At 34.9% G+C, this 21,250-nt stretch overlaps 3 protein-coding genes across 3 annotated transcripts; 1 reads left to right on the top strand and 2 right to left on the bottom strand.

Moving 5' to 3' along the window:
• Positions 1 to 2,651: 2,651 nt before the first annotated feature.
• Positions 2,652 to 8,464, top strand: LOC125811863 (nuclear transcription factor Y subunit A-4-like). Its single transcript, XM_049491410.1, has 6 exons — positions 2,652 to 2,750; positions 5,793 to 5,956; positions 6,331 to 6,416; positions 6,493 to 6,564; positions 7,183 to 7,344; positions 8,026 to 8,464. The coding sequence occupies exons 2-6, from the start codon at positions 5,827 to 5,829 to the stop codon at positions 8,332 to 8,334; spliced, it is 759 nt and encodes a 252-aa protein (XP_049347367.1). The 5' UTR covers positions 2,652 to 2,750; positions 5,793 to 5,826; the 3' UTR covers positions 8,335 to 8,464.
• Positions 8,465 to 8,973: 509 nt separating this feature from the next.
• On the bottom strand, positions 8,974 to 14,140 carry LOC125811859 (long chain acyl-CoA synthetase 8-like). Its single transcript, XM_049491405.1, has 11 exons — positions 13,577 to 14,140; positions 13,210 to 13,290; positions 12,851 to 13,123; positions 11,714 to 11,845; positions 11,356 to 11,529; positions 11,041 to 11,270; positions 10,780 to 10,897; positions 10,467 to 10,598; positions 10,250 to 10,384; positions 9,793 to 9,999; positions 8,974 to 9,212 (listed from the first exon to the last, which is right to left on the bottom strand). Exons 1-11 carry the CDS (start codon positions 14,123 to 14,125, stop codon positions 9,048 to 9,050), a joined length of 2,196 nt encoding a protein of 731 aa, XP_049347362.1. The 5' UTR covers positions 14,126 to 14,140; the 3' UTR covers positions 8,974 to 9,047.
• A 3,283-nt stretch (positions 14,141 to 17,423) lies between these two features.
• On the bottom strand, positions 17,424 to 20,958 carry LOC125811862 (WD repeat-containing protein VIP3-like). The gene is made up of 2 exons (XM_049491409.1): positions 20,559 to 20,958; positions 17,424 to 18,412 (listed from the first exon to the last, which is right to left on the bottom strand). The coding sequence occupies exons 1-2, from the start codon at positions 20,895 to 20,897 to the stop codon at positions 17,780 to 17,782; spliced, it is 972 nt and encodes a 323-aa protein (XP_049347366.1). The 5' UTR covers positions 20,898 to 20,958; the 3' UTR covers positions 17,424 to 17,779.
• Between the last annotated feature and the right edge of the window lie 292 nt (positions 20,959 to 21,250).

Genomic DNA, 21,250 nt, shown 5'->3' with positions numbered 1-21,250 from the left:
CACTATTTACAATATCAAATAAAAAATATAATAAACATAAGACACAAAACAAAAATAATATTAGAAATTAGAATGCTATTACCAGATTCAAGAACTATGAAGACTTGATTTCCGAAAATAAATTAGGCTGTTGCAGTATATTTTTCTCCAAATTTAAAATATAAACTATACAATAGAACAAGTAAATTCTTAAGTTTTGAACAAAAGAGAGATGTAAGATTAGAAAAGAGAAAGAAGAAATAGAAGAGCGAAAGAGAGGAGGATAGAATATATAAAAAATAAAATTAGAAAAAGAATAAGGTAAAAAAAAAGAAGATAACTTGTACATTAAAAAAAAAGTACAGAACTTTTTATTGGAAAGGAAAAAAGTAATTGTCATATCTATCACTTCATTAATGTCATTTGCATTTGTTGTCTTAGTTCTAAATTTTATTTTATGTTTTAGTTTAATCCTACCTAATTAACTAAAAAATGGGCCCCCCAATTTATTGGGAACATAAGGCCAAGGACTTTTTTTTATACCTACCAACCGCTCCTTGTTGTTATCTATTGTGTTGTATAGTTAGTTTAAATATAATATTTATTTGATTGTTACTTAATTTCTATTGCTTCAAATCATTTAAATTCATCGTTAGGTGATAACGAAAAGACTCATTTTATGTAATGACCAATTTGGTGTGATCTCGTCGTTATCTTAATATTTTTTTCTCATTTTGTTTTTATTTTATTATTTAATAATCATAATTCATCTTTTATACTACATTTTCATAGTATAATTCTATCGTGTACCCTATTTTTTTATAGATTTATCATTCAAAATATAAATGTGTGATATTATTTAATAACGAAAAACAATTTCAATCTATCTACACACTATATTATAATGTAATACATATGAAACAATACGCAAAAATAAATTTAAATTGTATAAGATTTACTTAAGAAAGGGTTCTGTTTTAAAAAAAAGGAGTCATTTGTCCAATTAATGGATAAGTCCATTAATTGCCTCAGCCATTTGGAACATACTTACTACTTTAATATTTGGTAAAATAAGTTACTTTAAAACAATTTTTTTTAAAGCGGAGGGTCTTTAGAGAATATATTTTTATTATTTAATTGTATTCTTAGCGATGTCCCTTCACGTGTGAAGTTAATTTTTTCATATTGATTTAACACGTAATAATTATTTTTGACATAAGCGGCAATGAGATTTAACTTCAGAAATTCCACCTAATCTAATATTATATTGAAGTGTGTGATCATCTTATTTAAAAACTTAAACCATCAAAGAGAAAAGACATACTCCTTCTGTCCCTAATTACTTGTCCATTTTGATAAATCAAGAAAGGATAAAATTTTTTACCGATTATACCTTCAATTAAATGATTAATTACTTTGAAAAATGTAAAATTTCATCCATTTCATAATTAATAGGAATAAAATGGTAAATTCACTATGTCATTAATTGTTTTCTTAATATGTGTGACAGTTCAAAAATGGACAAGTAATTTGACAATTACTCGTTATCGTTATTGTTGTTAGTGAGGTAAAAATTTAGTAGCGAAACTATAATTTTTAATATAAAAGTTCAAAATTTGAAAAAATAAATATACAAACTAATTAAATAAGGTTCGACATTAATATATACTAAAAAAAGTCATTAACAATATAGTATATATAAGTTTAGATGTATGAGGTATTTAACAGTAAAGGGCGGCTATTATAGGGAGCTATTTTACTAGAGTTACAGCGGAGTGTACAGAGTTGATGATGACGGCCAAGTAAATTAACTTTTGTTTTATTCAAGTGGGACCCAACGAAGAAGAAAAACATTAAAAGATGATAAAGTACTAAAGACAAAAATTATTAAAATAATTTGAATATTGGTGTTGGTGATGCCTTTAATGTGCTCACTATTTTTAATTTAATTTTTATTGTATTTTGGACTTGTATGTAATATATACTCCCTGAAATTACAATTTCTTTCTCCATCTTATAATTATGTAAAAAAAATTACAATGGAATGACAACTATTTTTTCATTTACAACTAAAAATTTTGGTTTCAAATTTTAAGAATGAAATAATCTTTGACTTACTTTCAATTTAACTTTTCAATAATAACAATACCAATAATATATTTAGTGTAATATAACAAGTGAGATTTGAGAAGAGTGCGTTATTATTCTATCTTTTTAAGGGTAAATAAATTGTTTCTAATAGACTCTAACTCTATTTTTTAATTATTTTTTTTATATTAAGTAATTTGACTTAGTAAAGATCTAAAATTTGAACTCTATTTATGTTATCCAAACACCATTGATTTAAAGAAAAAAAGGAACAAATTTTAAAAAAAAAACTTGGATTCTTGAATGTAAAAGTTGACTGAAAATAAAAAGAAATTTGAATATTTTGAAATGCCCCAAAGAAGTTTGGTTTAAATTAAATGCAGACAGAACAAATGTAAATTGTTGTCAAATGTTTGTAGTCCCAAAGTAGAAAAAGTACAATTAAATTAAAGTAGAAAAAAATTAATTGTTAATTACTCATCTTACTGTACAGTGTACACATCATAGCCAGCAAGAAGATGCACAGAGATTCTTATGCCATTTCTAACAAGGCAAACAAAAAAAAGATTTCTTTTTAGAGAGAGAGAGAGAGAGAGAGTTTCAAGGAAGGAGACATGCTTGATTTCATCCCAACAAGCAACACTTGTGTTTATTTCTTTTCTTAACTTTAGTGGATTCCACAGGTCCTTCTCTCAATCCATTCACTTTTTCATTTTTTATGTTCTTTCATGTTTAAGTATTGGATTTATTTATGTGTTTTTGCCCAATAGTTTTTTTCTTCTTTTTTGTTTTGTTGTTGATTTCTAAATTTCCCTTGATGGGTATTGTGTATTGGTTAGATAAAGAATCTACATAGTGAAAATCTTGAAATGCATGTGGACTCTAAAGTCAAAGGTGTGTTTTTTAAGATGGTTTTGTATATGAATAAGAGGAATAATGAGTAAAGTTGTAATCTTTATTGGTTTTCTTGTTGTAATAGTTTCATTTTGCTATTGATCTCCAAATTTCCCTTTTTGGATATTGTGTATGTACTGGTTTGGTTAGATAAAGAATGTTCTACATGGTGAAAATCTTGAATGCATGTGGACTTTAAAGTCAAAGATGTGTTTTTTTAAGATGGTTTTGCATATGAATAGGGGGGATAATGAGTAAAGTTGCAATCTTTATTGGTTTTCTTCTCCTAATTGTTTCATTTTGGTATTGATCTCTAAATTTCCCTTTTTGGGTATTGTGTATATACTGTTTTGGTTAGATAAAGAATGTTCTCCATATAGTGAAAATCTTGAATGCATGTGGATTTTAAAGTCAAAAGATATGTCTATTTAAGATGTTTTTGCATATTGATAAGGGAAAAAATGAGTAAAGTTGCAATCTTTATTGTTTTTATGTATACTTTCTGTTTATGGGTTGTGACAGGAAACTGGGCTTTTTCTTGTTATATCCATGGATGTGCTGTTGATGATAGTAACATTTGCAGAGTGGGGTTCTTGATGTAATAAAGATCTGCATAATTGATTGATTCTTTCTTGATCTTTTGTTCTATATATTTAGCATTATTGGTAAATTTGCTGCGATGTGACTTGAAGGTCACAGGTTTGAGCTGTGAAAACAACCTCTGTAGAAATGCATGTAAGGCTGTGTCCAATATGCTCTTATGATCTGGCCCTTCCCGGACCCTACACATAGCAGGAGCTTAGTGTAGTGCACTGGGTGGATTTTTTATGTGCATGCCTAATAGTTTTCTTCTTCTTTAAGTTTCATTTTGCTATTGATCTCTAAATTTCCCTTTTTGGGTATACGAATGTTCTACAGAGTGAATCTTGAATGCATGTGGAGTTTAAAGTAAAAAATATGTCTTTTTAAGATGGCTATGCATATTGATAAGGAGAATAATGAGTAAAGTTCATATCCTTATGGGTTTTCTGCATATTTTATTTTTTTGAGTTGTCATAGGAGAATGTGTTTTTTCTTCGAATATCCATGGAAGTTCTTTTGATTATAGTAATATTTGGAGAGTGGTGTTTTTGATGTAATAAACATTTGAATATTTGGTTGAATTTTTCCTGATCTTGTGTTCTAGGTTCTGATCTAGTGTTTTTCGCCTTATCTTTTTGAAGAGTTTGCTGGCTATGTTGCTCTGACTCTTCAAAAATATAGACGGGTGCGTGTGGGATACTCCCAAAAATAGTGTATTTTTGGAGAATCTAAGCAACATGGTTTTCTTGTAATATATGACTTGGTATTTTGATCAAGTCATCTTCTGGATATAAGATTCTCATGGTATTAGAACAAGATGCACGTGGTTTTTTGTTTTACTTTTTCCCATTGTTAATGGTATTTTTGTTCATTTCATTTTAGGTGGTCATTTTGCTATCTGATCAAATCCTTTTTGCTATGGTTTTATAGTCATATATATGAGTAGAGTATATTGGGTAGGTCAATGGCTCTTGTGTTAGATATTGATGAAATGCTAGTTACTGCATTTAAACATCAGTCACAGAATGCTTACCCACAAACTTCTCTTTTGAGGCGAGGTCCATTGAAAACAGCCTCTCTATCCCACAAAGGCAGGGGTAAGGTTTGCATACATCGTACCTTCCCAAATTCCGCTTGTGGGACTACATTGGGTATGTTGTTGTTGTTGTTGCCGCATAAGCCTGTTTGTCCTTGTGTATTTTATCACCTTATGGAGTTCGTATTGCAGTTCTACACATCATTCTCAATTAACACCTCACATTCCTTTCTCGGTGTTTGCTTGCACATGCCATTGAATTGTTTTGATGACTGCATGTGACTATGTTCCACTAGTTTCCTTGTTGACACTTCCTGCAAATCCATCCTGTTATATTGACAAGCTTAATATATAGCAGAATGGGGAGGTAGTAGTTCATGTAATAGGTCAATAACATTTTAAATGACTGCAGTTCTAGATAGAGTAGCTGTATATTCGTCTATGCAGTATAAGTCTGCAGTTCTGTATACCCTGCTTAGGATCCTTGAGGATTCATGCTCTACTCTTCACAGCCTGAAAATAGTCTCACTTATCGTCACTATAGATAGGAATGCTTCTTTTATTTGTATCTTCCTTCCGTCAACTTCGTAGAAATGATGAGGTAGGTTTTGATGCAAAAAGTAATGATAATCACATTATTTTTTTGAAGGTTCTTGGTTCCTGAGCTTTTTGAAAAGCAATCTCTGAAGATAAGAGCTGATAACTTGCAATATTCATACAAAATTTTGTGACAATTGCATTATAGCTTTAGTCATACGCTACAGTTTGTAGTTCAATATTACTTTGGTAGTTATATGCGACCCAAAAGGCCCTTCTAATAAATAGTGAAGGAAATTAGTGTGTAGTGTGTCCTCGTGTGTGTGTGTCTATGTGTGAGTGAAAAATAGCACAGGTTTATTGGAAGGTTTTGTTGATGTTATTGTTTCATTTTTCATGTACGCTATGTGATGCTTCCTCTAGTAGTTGTTATATTTCTTTATTTCTGTATGTTCTTTGATACGCGTTACCTGAGCCGGGGATCTTTTGGAGACAACCTTTCTACCTCCGTGAGGTAGGGGTAAGGTCTACGTACACTCTACCCTCCCTAGACCCCACCTTGTGGGACTACACTGGGTATGTGGTTTTTGTTGTTGTTGTTTGCTTTCAATAGCTAATCATGGTGTAGTTCCAGTGAACAAGAAATTTCACATAAAAAATTGGAAAATTGTCTCAGAAGTGGGATTTCCATCTCCTTGCTGTCAGGAGATATGAAGTCTTTGGATCCGGACTTACAAGGCGAGACATTGCGGTTGACACATTCAACTCTCAACTCCCAAGACGAAATGACTGCATCAGGGAAAACAAATTCTCAAGATCAATGTGCTTCCTCAGATTATGGTACAGATACTTTAAAGATCATTTAACTTTCTTTGCAAGTCTCTTCTGCTTATATTTTAATCTTCACTAGTCCAGTTTAATCAACTGACCAAGAACGTACTGCTTAAATTACGATAATGAATGAATTATGGGTGGCTCCTTTTCCTTCGAAGCACATCTCTGGTCCTTGCTTATACCAAATGATTTTCTTAGTCTCATCAAGCTGATAGCTTCCTCCAAGATTAATATAAAAAACTCTTCTGTCCATTTGGCTAGTTTTTTTTTTCCGATACATAAATAGCCTCTCTTTCACAACAAGCTTTAGCCTTTTTACTTGACGAAGTTCTTTTGCTTATAATGATTGGTCATCTTACATCTTACTTTTGATTTTCCAGTTCATGATGAAAGATATGGAAGAGATATGCAAGTTCAAATAAAGCCAGCTCTTTTTTCTTTGCAAAATGAATTGGCCTATTCAACTGTATGTTGTTTCTTTTTTTAGAGATTTTTGCCTTAGCTTTTGGCATAATCTAATTTATCGTTGTCTCACGTTGCAGGGTTTCTCTGCATTTGGCTACTCTGATCCCTATATCAGTGGCTTATATACTGCTTATGGACCTCAGCCTTATGTGAGTACTCTGCTTTGGTTTTTGTCTCTTGTATGTACTCCCTCCATGCCAAAATAAGTGTCACTTTAGCTCGTTTCACATCCGTTAAGAAAAATAATGGATAGTTTAGTAAGTTACTCCTATTTATTAGATGTTTCTTGGGAATTGAGCACTATTCAGAAGATTGTCTTGAATTCCTAAGGTGACACTTATTTTGGGACAATTTTGTTTTGCTAAAGTGGCACTGACTTTGGGACGGAGGGAGTACTTGATTGCAAAAGCTTATATCATTTCTCTTCTTTGACTTGTCTTCATTCCGGAGGCTACCACTTTCTGTTAAGTTTATTTTTCAGATATTCTCCTAATATTTTAGGCAGATAATTATCAATAATGTTATCAAGGATCATAAGTTTTTGTTGATCTCAAAAATGTTGTGGATTTGGTATGTGGGAATATGCAATTTTATGATACGCGAAAGCACAATATTTTGTTTCCCTGAATCATGCTTTAAACACTGAACAGAATTCTGTCATTCTAGTTGTAGCTGCTGTAAGTTTGCAAAGGAGATGGATAATGGCATCACATACCGACTCCTAATTATCTCGTAAATGTTCTAATTTTGATACTTGGTCAATGCAGCCTCATATGATGGGCATAGCACCTGCCCGTGTCCCACTCCCCGTTGATATGGCAGAGGATGGACCAATCTATGTTAATGCAAAACAGTACCATGGGATCCTAAGGCGGAGGCAGATACGTGCAAAGCTTGAGGCTCAGAACAAACTTGTCAAAAATAGAAAGGTATTTTGGGTACTTTCTGCTCTTCTGCACCTTTAGTAGGTTGTTAAGCTCATTTCTCTGTCTTGATTCATTCAATGACAATCAATTCGCTGCAATTTTCTCTCATTCATTTGTATTTAGGAATAATCAATACATGATCAGGCATTATTCTGTCAAGTGCTCAGTGTTACTGTTTAAGTCAGGATTCCCCAAGTCTCTAGTTACTGTGGTTCTTCGTTAATGTTGTACTACATTTGTCATCGTTGTCTTGACTAATGAAACTTGTCATACTCCTGCTTCATTCTTTAGAGAATAGCATCTAATGTTGTATTCTAGTATGAAAAGCTTTGTCATTTTGATCATTATGGCAGAAGAAACATGCAACTAGGTAGGTTATAGATATCTAACGAAAGGAAAAAAAGTAGCCAACAGACAATCTTCTTCCGGTGAGTGGAGGGAGGACACTAGTGGCTTTGCATTTCCAAGTTTTGGGGCAAACATTATGTGCTACTCGAGCTAGTCTGTAACACCAGTAAACAAATAGGACCATGTGCACAGAAGCAAATCAATTAGGAGGACTAGTAGAAAGTCCAGGGTTGTGTGGTCCCCAATTATACGTTTCCTTTAACTTCTTGACTTATACTTATATCAGTCTTCAATATGAATTTTGGGCTTATTCGTCTGCTCATCTGTTGCATGCAGCCTTACCTTCACGAGTCACGACATCTTCATGCAGTGAACAGAGTTAGAGGGTCCGGAGGACGTTTCCTCAGCTCAAAGAAAGTTCATCAATCTGATCCAAATAGTTACCCTACTAACTCAACTTATTCTCTAGACTCAGTTGAGCATGAAGGTTCAACTTCTGCTTTCTCAAGTGTCCGGCAAGATGTCGTCCACAATGGCATCAACTTCCAGCAGCAACCTGATCACATGGCCTTCAGTGTATCCTCTCACATGGTTATTACCATGCAAGGCAATGGGACTCAGCAACGTGCTCCAGTTGTCCGGTGATTATAAGTTCTTAACTGGCTAAGACAGTCACCGGCAGGCAATTCATCCTTGGCTTTTACTCTTTTTCCATTATGTCTCGGGTTTTTGCAAGTGTCAACTTGTTTCTACTGTTATAATGGTGAATTTGGTCGTTATTAATCCTAGATCTAGATTGAAGAAAAGAACGTCTTTCGTTCTGTATTAGTTATCCGTTTTGCTGCATGTCTGCACCTAGCATGGAATGGTTATGCAGTGAAGTTGTTAAATGATAAACTGAAAAGAAAATGAAACAAAATGGTTGCTGGTTGTGTATTGAGTGATTCAAGAGGTTCATGTAATGCTACTATGTTTAGTGAACTTGAATTGAATCTATCTTTTGTTTTGTGTTTTGGAACTACTTTAAGAGCACATGAACATTTTCCTTGAACGCTCTTTGACTTCTTCGTGTATTTATTTCATCATGTTTTCAAACACCTGTAATGAAAATTTTGACTCCGACACTGATTATGACCATCTATCTAACATCACTCAAAAGGACAAGCATATAAGAGAACATCAATGTAACAAAGGAGAAAACTGACCTTAGCATAATTGATTAAAATGTAGTACAACAAGAAAACAAGATGTGAGATTTCATTTCACAAGGAAAACTGCTTCTGTCAATCAACTAGATATTTCTCCTGCTACACGAGGAGTTGATGAATAAATCAGTCAATACTGAGATGATAATTCAATTATTGATACAATTTCAGAAGTTCATCCTTAAATTTCGCCTTTAGGGGTTCGCGCTTCAGTTTGAGAGCTGCAGTGACTAATCCGGACTCAGGCGTCCATGGCTCGGGTATCAACTTGATCTTTGCAGGAATCTCAAACTTGTCCAATCTTGCAGCTTTGCCTACCTGCATTTCAGTTAACATTTATCTACACTTTCAGCACACTCATAGTTGAAAAACTTCCCAACACACAAATTATTGCTATAAGAATTAGAGATGAGGCTCATTCACTTTTTGCAATGACAGGTAGCATTCTTCAATTATGTCTCCTAGGATGTTCTCTCTTATGATAGTATTGAGTTATCTATGTCGAGCTAGTTAGCACCGAGCTGTCATAGGCCAATATAAACCCACAAGTGGGGTCGGAGAGAGAGGGGAGGATGTACGCAGACCTTACCTCTACCTTTGTCGGGTAGAGAAATTGTTTCTGATAGACCCTTGTAACTGATGCAGGAAGCAAGAAAGAAAAAGAGACAACAAAATAGCAAATGTACAAAATAAGTGTAACAACAAATATTAATACACATTGGGAAAAAAGGGACTACGTGATACCTAAATCATACTACTAGAAGTACGACAACACTCGACTACCTATAGCTACTAACCTTCTACCCTAATCCTCGACCTCCATAACGTCCTCTCTAAGGTGATTTCCTCCTCAATAGGGATCGTCATTGATGATAATTCGGATGAAAAGGAGACAAACCTTTGAAAGTGATTGCTGGACCTCATTGACTGCTTCAACTTTGTTGCACAGATCGGAAAAAGCTCTATGCTCGATGCCATTTTCTTGCGCCAATTTCTCAAGCACCTTTTGTGAAGGAACAACTAGTGCTACGCAGTAATTGTGAAAGGGGTCTGCATAGGCCATGATATTATCCACATAATTGCTTGAGGAAAGTGCAGCCTCAACCTGCAACGAGCATCAATTCGTCATTACAATTGCCATAAATCAAGACTTTAATAGCTGCAAGACATTCAGGATGAAAGAGAGCAAAGCAAAAAAGACAAATAAAACCCAGATTAAGGCCAAAATAACAATCCCAATAAATATTATTACATCCCTCAGTTTCAATTTGTTTTGTCTGGTTTTGACTTGGCACGAAGTTTAAGAAAGTAAAGAAGATTTTTGAAACTTGTGATCTTAAACTAAAGAAACATACCTTTCCAAGTGAGATATACTCCCCGTGCTGAAGTTTAACAATATCTTTCTTTCTATCAATGATTTCGAGGCATCCATCAGGATGAAACCTTCCAATATCACCAGTGTAGAACCAGCGCATCCCTCTCTCGTCCACCTGCATTTAAGATATTAAAAACATGAACAGGCTTGCGGTATAACCAATTTCAGTCCATTTACAAGCAGTAGCTCAGAAGTACCTTGTACGCCTCATTAGTTTTATCGCTATTGTTGAAGTAACCAGCAGTCACACTGTTCCCACCAACAATTACTTCACCCCGAGGCATCGGCTTATCAGCAATTGTGTAACCTCCTTCTTCCCAAGAAATAAGCTGTATTGTTAAATACATTACATATTAATAACAAAACACCAACACTGTCATAAAAAGCGGAAAATTCCTAAACTTATTGAGTTAATAAAGTTTGCAAGAAAATGAACAAAGGGGAACAACGGTCTCCAGTACTTATTCTTTAGTTTCTGGATTTACTAGCTTTTTTCTATTTTGTCCATACCTTTATATAGCAACAAGGAAGAGGTGGACCAACACGACCAACAGAAGGATCATCCGACTCAGAAAAGGCTGCTCCTGCAAATGTCTCTGTCAAGCCATATCCCTGACCAATAGGCGCTCTGCAACAACAACTACGCCTCAGTCCCAAACAAGTTGATTACAAAAATTGTAACATTAAACAGTCCATCCAGACAGCAGTGTCGAAAAAACTGTAGAGTGTATTCGGAACAATTTTCTGATGTAAAGAAAGCAGAAAAGTTACCCCATACAAATGTTGATAAATCTTTGTGTATCTCCTGACAGAGGAGCACCACCGCAAAGCATGAAACGGATATCTCCTCCAAGTACTGACCGTATCTTCTTAAAAATCATCACCTCCCATAATTTTTTCTCTAGACCCCATGCTCCAAACCAGCTACCTTCTATAGCAGTCAATCGGCGTTTAAAGGCTATATCGAAAAGTTTCTTGGCAGATCCTCCCTTTTCCTCCACCTAGATTAAGGAAAACATAATCAAGAGATTATTACTTCATTTGAGGCCCCATAATCCCAACTAAAATATGCACTCCAGTTTAAACCTTCTTTATAACACCGTCCTTAACACGATCCAGAATGGCTGGAACTGCTGCCATTAAAGTAGGCTTTAAAGCTGAGGCATCTCCTTTGGTCCCATTCATGATTTTATTAGATGTATCTGTCAAAGTCAGAGCCGAGCCATAACCGATTGAAGCACCAGCAGTCAACATAACAATCTGCAAAACCAGAATCACTCAGAACTACTTGAAAAACAGCTTCTGCTACTTCCTAAGAGAAATTCTTTTCTCCCAAAAGCTTAGCCGAATACTTCACTATTTTAAAAATAAGCACTTTTGACCTCCCAAAAGCTTGCCAAACAGGCTATAAAAGAACAAACGATGTATAACGTCTGAAGATTACCTCAGCCGCTAACTCAAAAACATGAGCTAAAGGTAGGTACCCCAAATAGACATCATTTCTGCCAAGTTTTGGAATGACAGTCATAACTGCAGCTGCCGTGGCTACAATGTTGCCATGAGTTATCATGACACCCTAAAAAAACAAAACAAAAGAGCTTAATTGAGAATCATTCAAGTAAATATTTTAACACACAAAGAGGTTATAAAGAAAATTAAGTTTGTTCAAACTGTAAACTAAAAGAGAACAAGTAATGCATTTTTCTTTTCACTAAGGAAAAAGTATTGCATAGGAAGAGATAGGTATCGAAAGTATAAGACTTTTGAGGTTACATCATGACAAAATTTAATACTCATTTTTGTATTTGTTGGAAGTCTTCCTAAGGTAAAACGCCAAGCGCGTGTCATGACTACTTTGTCTTTGAAAAGGCATAGTGCTGTTATAGAATTCACTGTTACAAAATTGAATAAGCTTTATGTCCTAACAAAAGCTAGAAAAGGAAGGAGCTCTCTTTTTTTTCAAGCCCTTCTCTCAAAAGGAATATAGTGCATTATCGCCTTTTGGGAGGTTTCAAATCAAATCTAGTATAGAAATTTTGTGAATACATCTTAAAAATCTTTGGTTGAAGATGTATATAATAGGTGATTTTGCTAGAATAGGAAAAAATGAGACATTATTATTCCACCATTACCCTATTCTTCAATTTTAGCACTACCGTTGTTTCTTTTACTTTGGTTATCTTTACTATTTTTGTTGTCAATACTTTTCTTTTCTTCGATATTTTCATCATAGCTTGTTTTACTATTGTATGTTCAAACCTGTTTTGAAAAATCGGAAACAACCTCTACCCCATAAATGTAGGGATAAGATCTGCGTACACCCCAACCTCCCCAGACCCCACTTGTAACATAACATTGGGTATGTTGTTGTTGTCATAGGCAATAATGAAATTTTAACTGTTTGACTCCTGCAAAGGATACTTCTAGTCTGTAACCACTCTGACCACGAGCAAACCTCTGATACTCTATCCCATTGAGAAATTGAGAACATATTTGGTTGTGTTTGACGTTTTCTCTTGCATTCCAGCTCAAAGTTAAATATCATATCAGAAGGAAAAACTAAAAGCAAGTTGCATTATACCTTAGGCATGCCCGTGCTTCCACTTGTATACATGATCACCGCGATATCTTTCTTTATAGGCAGTATTGGTTGAATAGGATTACTTTTACCAAGGTTTTCAACTTCCGAGAAAGATGTCACCCTCCAGCTGTCAATATTTGTACAAGTGCTTGAATCTATTGCAGTCTCATCATCTTCAAAATATATGACATTCGAGATGGCTTTCAGGTTAGAACCGATTGCAGCCAATTTTTTAAGTTGCTTGGCGTCACAAATCAATGTGGATGCTTGAGTCTGTCAATGACCACAAGTGAATTCAATTCATTGCATATCACTAGAACCTCGCGTAATCTAGAAGAAAACATATTTAAATCTCCCACCTCATTTAACGAGTGTATAAGGGCATCATCTCCCAAAGAAGCATAAATAGTAACGACAGTTATATTCTGGCGGAAGCATCCCTGAGAACAATAATTTCAACTATAAAACTTGTTGTATTCCTGTAGTAATCAGATAACAAACAAATATAGAAGGCACTTATTGTCTGATTTTGACTTGACACGGAGTTTAAGAAAGTAAAGAAGACTTGTGGTTTTCAACATGCCACGTGGAAAGTTGAAATTATAGAGTTGCCAAAAAAGGAAAGGGACGTTCTTTTTGGAATGGACAAAGAAGGAAAGTAAGACAAAGAAATGAAACGAAGGGAGTATGAACTATTTTAGTATAAAATGAGGTTAACTTGAATACCTGAAAGGCAATGATCCACTCTGCCCGAGTTTCAGAGAATATAGCAGCACGAGTCTCCACATCGTGACCTAAATTAACAAGTCCAGAGGCAAAATTGCAAGCCCGATCAAACGTTTTCCCATAACTCTCCCAGTGATACTCGCCCAAGTGAAGTTTCTCAAACTTCCTTCCATCCTTTGCTGTTACAAAGTCCCTACTAACTAGTTTTCTTGTTCCAAGACAACGCTTACTCGAATGTTTCCTACAAGACTTTTCAAATAAAGCTGTCATAGTTGTAGCCCCTTCCCACGGAACTTCAATTAATTTGGCTGACTTAGCATTGCGCATTGCAAGACCTGCCTCACCACCAGCTTTAACCGGAACTCCTCTCTGTTTTGCTTTTTTCTTCCCCATAAGCACAATGGAGAGGAATAAAGGTACTATCATCGCAATTACAACCACAGCAACAACCCCAAATGACCCCTGGTCATTGAACAAGGAAACGTAACTACTGCTGGTCATTCTCTCCACTACATTCGTATTTGGATTACTTCCGTCAGAACCTTCCATTTTATACGATGTATGGATGGTTCTACGCTCACACAAAACTCTTCAAAATAGAACAAAGAGATACCTAAGACATACATAAAACATAAATCAGTACCATACGTTAAATGAACGGCTAATGAGCTAAACCACAAAACTTAACAAAGACTTGTTCCTTAATAAGTAAAATTCATTAGATAAGTATCATGAATGCATTCAAATGCGAAAATGAGTAAACTAATGATTCAAACTTCACTGTAATTACACAGTATCTTCAGCCTGATTTAATTAAAACCCGCTCCATCTAGAAGCTATGCTAAACAGGCAAAATGGGATTCATTGCAACTCCCTTAGTCAGAAAATCACGCTATATATGCAAGGTCAAAATTTCTTATGTAAATATAGTAAATGTTGAACTCCGTTAATGAAAATCTAGCCTCTGCCACCGGATGGAACGTGAGAAGAACAAAGAGAATCAACCTTTAATATGAATATTGCTGTAATTTAGAAATCAAGCAAAATTTGTTGTTACTCCCAAACAGTGATAGATCCAGAGTACTGTGTGCGGGTTCACGGGAACCCAATAGCTTTTTTCTCAAACCTTCTATATATATTAAAATATTTGATGGTGAACTCAATTGTTATCGCATATTAACTTGAAGACATTGCAAAAACCCATAAAACTTCAAATTTTGGATCCATCTTTGCTCCCAAACCTCTTCATTAATCATTATCCTCGAAATTTTTACTATTTTGAAAATCACCTAATAAAACTCTGCATTCCTATATAATTAAACATAAACCAAACTATTGGAAACAAAGACTTCCCTTAAAACTAAAAACAGAACCTGTTGATGACAAAATGAAACAAATAATGAAATATCATTAAAATACTATACAACACATACTCAACGTAAAAAAAATAAAAATACTAGGTGATTTCTTCCTATCTGTCCAAACCTTATCGAAAATAGTAATCAAGTACATCTGTTAGTGGAAGGTAGCAAGTAGCCCGCAAAATAGTCATGACACAAAAACAACTCAAACACTACCAAACAAAACATACTCGATGTAATCAGATAAGTAAAGTCTAGAGAGAATAGTGTAATACGCAGACCTTACTCGTTACAGAAAAAACTACACTAAGTTAGCATCCACTTAATTAACTTCACAACTATAAGTTTAAAATTTATGGATCTAATTTGAACATAATAATTATAAGTGATAATAATCTAATTGTAAAATTACAAAATTCACTAAAAAAAAAGTACCTTGAGAAGTTGAGCAAAAAGTTATTTTGTTGGTTTTTGAAGGTTCATTCATGCAATGATGCTAAATGAGGAAAGTTGATGGAAAACTTTTTCAGTTTCCAGAAGAATATATAGGGGTAGATTTGTCTCAAAACTTTGTATATTTTCATTTCAATACCAATAGTTTTGGGGTATGCAAATTCACCTCCAAACTTTTTAAGTGTCTTTTAGCTTCTTATAATTAGAATGTTCTTTTGCTGTATTAGGATTTAATTAGGAACTTGCATAAAGTATCTCACGTTAGCAGGATTTAAAAAAGGGACGCATCCTTAAAAAGAGTGATATAGATAATCTATCATAATTCAAGTATAAGTGATTATTTTTATGGTTTGATGGGAACAATTTTACCGTTATCCCAAGGTGAAGGGTAACGATGGAATAATTGGAATTCATCCGTTCTTAATTAAAGATTTTGTGTCTGAATTCCGCAACTCAAGAATGGGAAAAACATATTGGGCACACCAACTTTAAAAATAAGTCATATAATATATGAATGTAAATTTAATTGGATTTCAATACGAGCACAAAGTATCATATCATAAAGAGAAATTGAGGATGGCTTTTCAATTTAGTGACTTCGAAATTGATGCCACCTTTGCAATTCTTAAGCAATATTGTCAATATGGGACTGACTCTAAAAGACCCATGTCTATATTTATTTGCGTTATATATAACAAGTTGACGTTGTACCACAAATTATATACACATGGCTTTCATTTAGTGATTTTTGAATTTTTTTGGTAATTTTGGGGACTTGAGCTTTCAAAATTTGATTCCAAATAGGCTAATTTCAATTCAATATGGAAATAAACAATGTTGTGTTAGGTTGAGTTTCGCAATACTCCTTCCGTTTATCTTTATTTTCTTTGTTTATTATACTAAAAATAGTTATTCGATAATATTTATTTAATTTGAAAAATCAAGAGATAGAGTATTTTTTTTTTTTAATTTTATGCAAAGGCCCACTTTCCAAGGTTCAATCTTTTAAGTATTGGTAAAACATAGAAGGAACAATTGAAATTTAGCTGGAAATATTAATGGAGCTTCTTTTATTTTTTTAAATTTAATTTTATTTTCGAAATTCAATGAGTATTAAAAGCTACTATTTCCCAATTCAATTGTATAATAAATGCAGATGAGAATTGCTTGTAATAAATTCATAGTGATATAAATTTATTTTCCCAAAATAATTATTACTCACATTCTACTTCTAGAAACGTATCAAGGTAGTTTACGTTGAATTATGAAGATTGTGAAGCAAACGCGTATATATATATATATATACTTATGGACTTCTACGTCGATTTTGAATTATTATAGTATATGATTAGTTGAATTATAGTCAAATATTTATATATTTTATTTAATAAATTTTTACGTAAGTTGTTTAGGATTTGTCTCTTTTATCTTTCCAAGAACATGTATGTTGTGCTCTAGATTCACCATCGTGTCTCTCTAGCTTGCATACATCTCAACCATCAACTATTCCATCAGATTAGTTGTCACCTCCACTAACACAAAAATCGAATAACTCTGTCTATCAACACCCAAATTCTCTTTTCATATTTTTATCTGAGATGTAATTGGAGGATTATGAATGAAATGAATAAAAACCTATTTTCTCTAAATCATCATCTTCCTCTCTCCCCTGTTCTTGACTTGTATTTCTTACATGATCACACTATCACCTAGTCTAGTTAAAGCACCAACAACAACATACCCGGTGTAACCCCACGGTCTAAGGAGTGTGGTGTGTACGCAGCCGTATTCCTACCTTGAGAAGGTAGAGACTGTTACTGATAGACCCTCAGCTCAATTAAAGCACCACCTCATAAAAAAAGAGAGGAATAAAGAATGAATTATACTGGGAAACACAATGATATAAGCAAACTAATGTGCTTCTTTGGCTAAAATGTACCTGTAATATTTGACAGTAGAGTGCTGTGGTCTGATATTTGAATTATTTTCTGGAAAAATAAAATTAAGACATGCAAAATGCAATATTGGAGGAAAATTCAGTAGCTTTACTTCAAAAACTTCTGGGAAGTATTAGCTACTAAAATGGAAACGCTTTAACTCAAATAAAGCACCAAGAAGGAACTCCGGCAGTTGTTCCAGTCTCCCAGATGACGGGATATAAACATCTGTTCCATCGATAGGTTATACAATAACGAAGAACTTCAAGAAAGTAAGCATGCTCTGCTTCACAAGAGGTCACGAAATTGATGTGTTATCTAGAGATTCAATAAATGTCATTTCATGTATATGACTCTGAAACCTAAAGTCATTCCATCGAAAAGAAGTCAAATATTTTCTTGATACATCCCACCAACATACAAGCATGCAATGGGTGATTAGGCTGCAACTGTTAAGAGTACTGATAGAACGATAAACTCTTGTCATCAGACACACTTGCAAGCATACAGGACCGAACATCAGTCCTTGATGTTGGTCCAAAAGCCACAGCCCAAACCTGATCTGTATGATTGGTTAAAGTTTGTGTAGCCGCTCTCATCTTAAGATCCCACAGCCTAACTGTCTTGTCACTTGACCCTGTTGCAATTGCTGCCCCATCTGGAGAGATATCAACACTCAGAACCCAACTTGCATGACCCGATAAAGATGTGAGCAATGTTTTACCCTCAGCATCATACATATGCACATGACCATCATCTGATGCTGAGAAGAGTATTCTTGAATCGTGAAGTGAAGGTGAAAACACAAGAGAACGCACAGGCATGGTATGGCCATCTAAGAAGTGAAGGAACTTGGCACGAGCTACATCAAAAACAGAAATAGTCCCATCAACTGATCCACAAGCAAGAAGCCTACCATCAGGACTCCATGCAACTGAAAGGACAAATTTCTTGTTGCTGCTTTTATCAGATGGTTGTGGGGCTCCTTGACGAGGAATTGACATTGTGGTAACAAGTTCCCAATGAGCAGTATCCCATAGCTTGACTGACGAACTACCACCTCCAGCTGCTGCCAGATTGCTACCCTGGAAAATGTTTGAGAATCATAAGGAGATTGCCTAAAGCTTCCCATAAAGATGTGCGTCGAAAAGTTAAATCATAAAAAGGAGACGTTGCTCTTCTGCAAATACTGAATACCAGAATACAATATATCAAGTAACATACATACTGACGGAAGAAGTAGTGATGTATGATGAGAGAGATTTCAAAGTAAACCATCAAGATGCATGCGGAAGTGACAAGTATACATCTCAACACCCTTTTAACTTATAATAAAGGAAATGAATTCCCAATTTTTAAAGACTATATAGAACATAACAATTTTCTTGATCTTTTTCTTCTTTTTGATAGGTAAATTGACCCCAAATAACTTGAGACTGAGATGTAGATGATTGATTTGACAGTTTAGTCAAACAAAAGTTCTCATCTTTGTCATTATCCATAATATAAGCAGATCATAGCTATTTTAAGATCAGTAGATTACCCACTTCTCTATTGCCAATTAGCCATTGCAGTTCCAACAACATTTCTTATCCAATAACATGAATGTTCATAAAGATGAACAGCAAGAAGCAATGGTTGATACAGAGTCCACTTAATATCCTATCGCTTCATCAAATTTGTGTTTGTTTTCATCCAGATCTAAGAACTAGATCAGCATTACTCCTCACAACCAGTACCAGTCAGAAAGTTTTTTTTTTTTTGATGACCGAGAAATCAGTGTGGCGCAAATCCTTAGAACCAACAATTGGTCTTTGAAACTCGGGGATGATGGGCTAGTACCTCTACCCTTCTCTAATTAAATACCAGGCTTAGTTCACATGGCACACCTTGAACCTGCGACCTAAGTCATAAGTCTCTCAACCTTTACCACTTGAACTAAGTTCTGGGGGGAAAGAATTTGGGGAACCAATGCTTCTACTTAGGAAGGGCCTTCTAACAAGACATTTTTCAGATAACTGTTTGAGATCCAGCCTGTAATTTGTTGTTCATAAGGTATTTGCCTTAAAAAGAATCTAGAGGAATTTTGGCACCACTGCAACTACTAAAAAAGTAAAAGCACTTATTCACTTGATCCCTTTCTGAAACATTAAAGGGAAACCCATATTGTTATACCAACTTTAAGTAATTTTTGAAAGAACATGACACAAAGGTAGAGGTACCAAGGAGGATATTTCCGTTGAGATCGTAATCAGGATTTTGTATAGGAATGCAAGAGATGAATGTTCCCTTAGGCCCTAACCTCAAGATCAACTTCTAGTACAACCATTAACAGTTTGACTAGCACTAGAAGAACAAATAATATTTGCCAACAGCCAATCAAAAAGGATAGGGAAAAAGAGAAACCACTAGACGATTGACTAACAGTGACAACCAAGTTAACCAATCATATTTGAAGCCTCAATTCCAAACTAGCTGGGATTGCCTACTTAATTCATTGATATCCATTTTGCTTGGTACATGACCAGACCATATCATTCAAAAACTGGTGAATAATCTGTCTCTTAGAAAAAAACATTAAATCTTTCATGAAACTAAAGCTTCTCTCGGCACTAGCATACAAGCCTCTCAACCAAACCAATTCTAACCAAACAAAGACTGTAACTTTATGCATAAAGAATCGTACAAAATGAAAAACACTACAATTTTCCAACCTATATATTTCACCACATTATCAATCATAAAAAAGGATGAAGCAATTTCACTGCATCTTCATACTAAAGCTAAATTTTAACACCACTAACAAGCAATCCAAACAAATACGCATGCTGGTGCACTAAGCTCCTACTAAGCACAGGTCTGGGGAAGAGCCCGACCACAAGTGTCTATTGTACGCAGCCTTACCCTGCATTTCTGCAAGAGGCTGTTTCCAATGCATCTTCAAACTAAAGCTAAATTGTTAACACCAATAACAAGCAATCCAAAAGAGGCAACTTGGTGCACTAAGCTCCCGCTATGCTTGTGACCCTGGAAACAGCCAAATCACAAGGATCTAATGTATGCCGCCTTAGCCACTATTTCAAATCTCGAACCTGTGACTTCCTGATCTATTGTAAGCAACCTTATCCTACATTTCAGCAAGACACTGTTTACACAGCTCGAACCTATAACCTTATGATCACATGACAACAACTTTACAATGCAATCAAAATTTCATTTTCCTTTACTTACATTGGGACTAAATTGCAATTGCCAGACTTCAGAAGGCGGAGCTTCGAGAGTAGCAATAGTGTTATTAGTATCAACCTCAAAAACTCTAATAAAACTATCTATAGAAGCAGATGCGGCAATTCTACGAGTAGGATGTGTAGCAACAGATACAACGCCGAGACAATGACCGGTGAAAGTTTGAACACAAGTGAAGTTACTCGGGTCCCATAACCTCACAGTTTCGTCAAGACCTCCGGTGAGAAGTAACGCCGGATATTCCTCCGTCGATCGGACCCACGCCGCCGACCAAATGGAATCGTCGTGAGCATTTGTTACACTGTCTAGTGAAGCTAGTTTCATGGCGATTTTTGGATTGGGTAGAGAATTGAACCCTAGTGAAAATTGAAGGGCTATGTTGTGAATTTCGGGAGCAAATGACATAAATGGTCCCTAAACTATCTTAGTTGGTTTAAAATAGTCCCTTAACTATACAGTTGACGTATATGGTCCTTAAACTATTCACCTTTTTGTCAAATTTGGTTTCCATCCACTTTTTATGAATACCGTCAACAAACGTCGTTCAGTACACACTCTCTCTCAATTTGGAGCTGTTTTTGTGCAGTTTGGTGACGTTTTTGGAGCTGTGTTTTGTGCAATTTGGTGCTGATTTTTGGTGGTTGGTGCTGCTGTTTGTGCAGCAGTTTGGTGACTTT

The sequence above is a fragment of the Solanum verrucosum genome, unplaced genomic scaffold (assembly GCF_900185275.1).
Source record: "Solanum verrucosum unplaced genomic scaffold, falcon-dt-bn FXZP01000238.1, whole genome shotgun sequence".
Taxonomy (NCBI): domain Eukaryota; kingdom Viridiplantae; phylum Streptophyta; class Magnoliopsida; order Solanales; family Solanaceae; genus Solanum; species Solanum verrucosum.
This window is presented reverse-complemented; position numbering and strand designations above follow the sequence as displayed.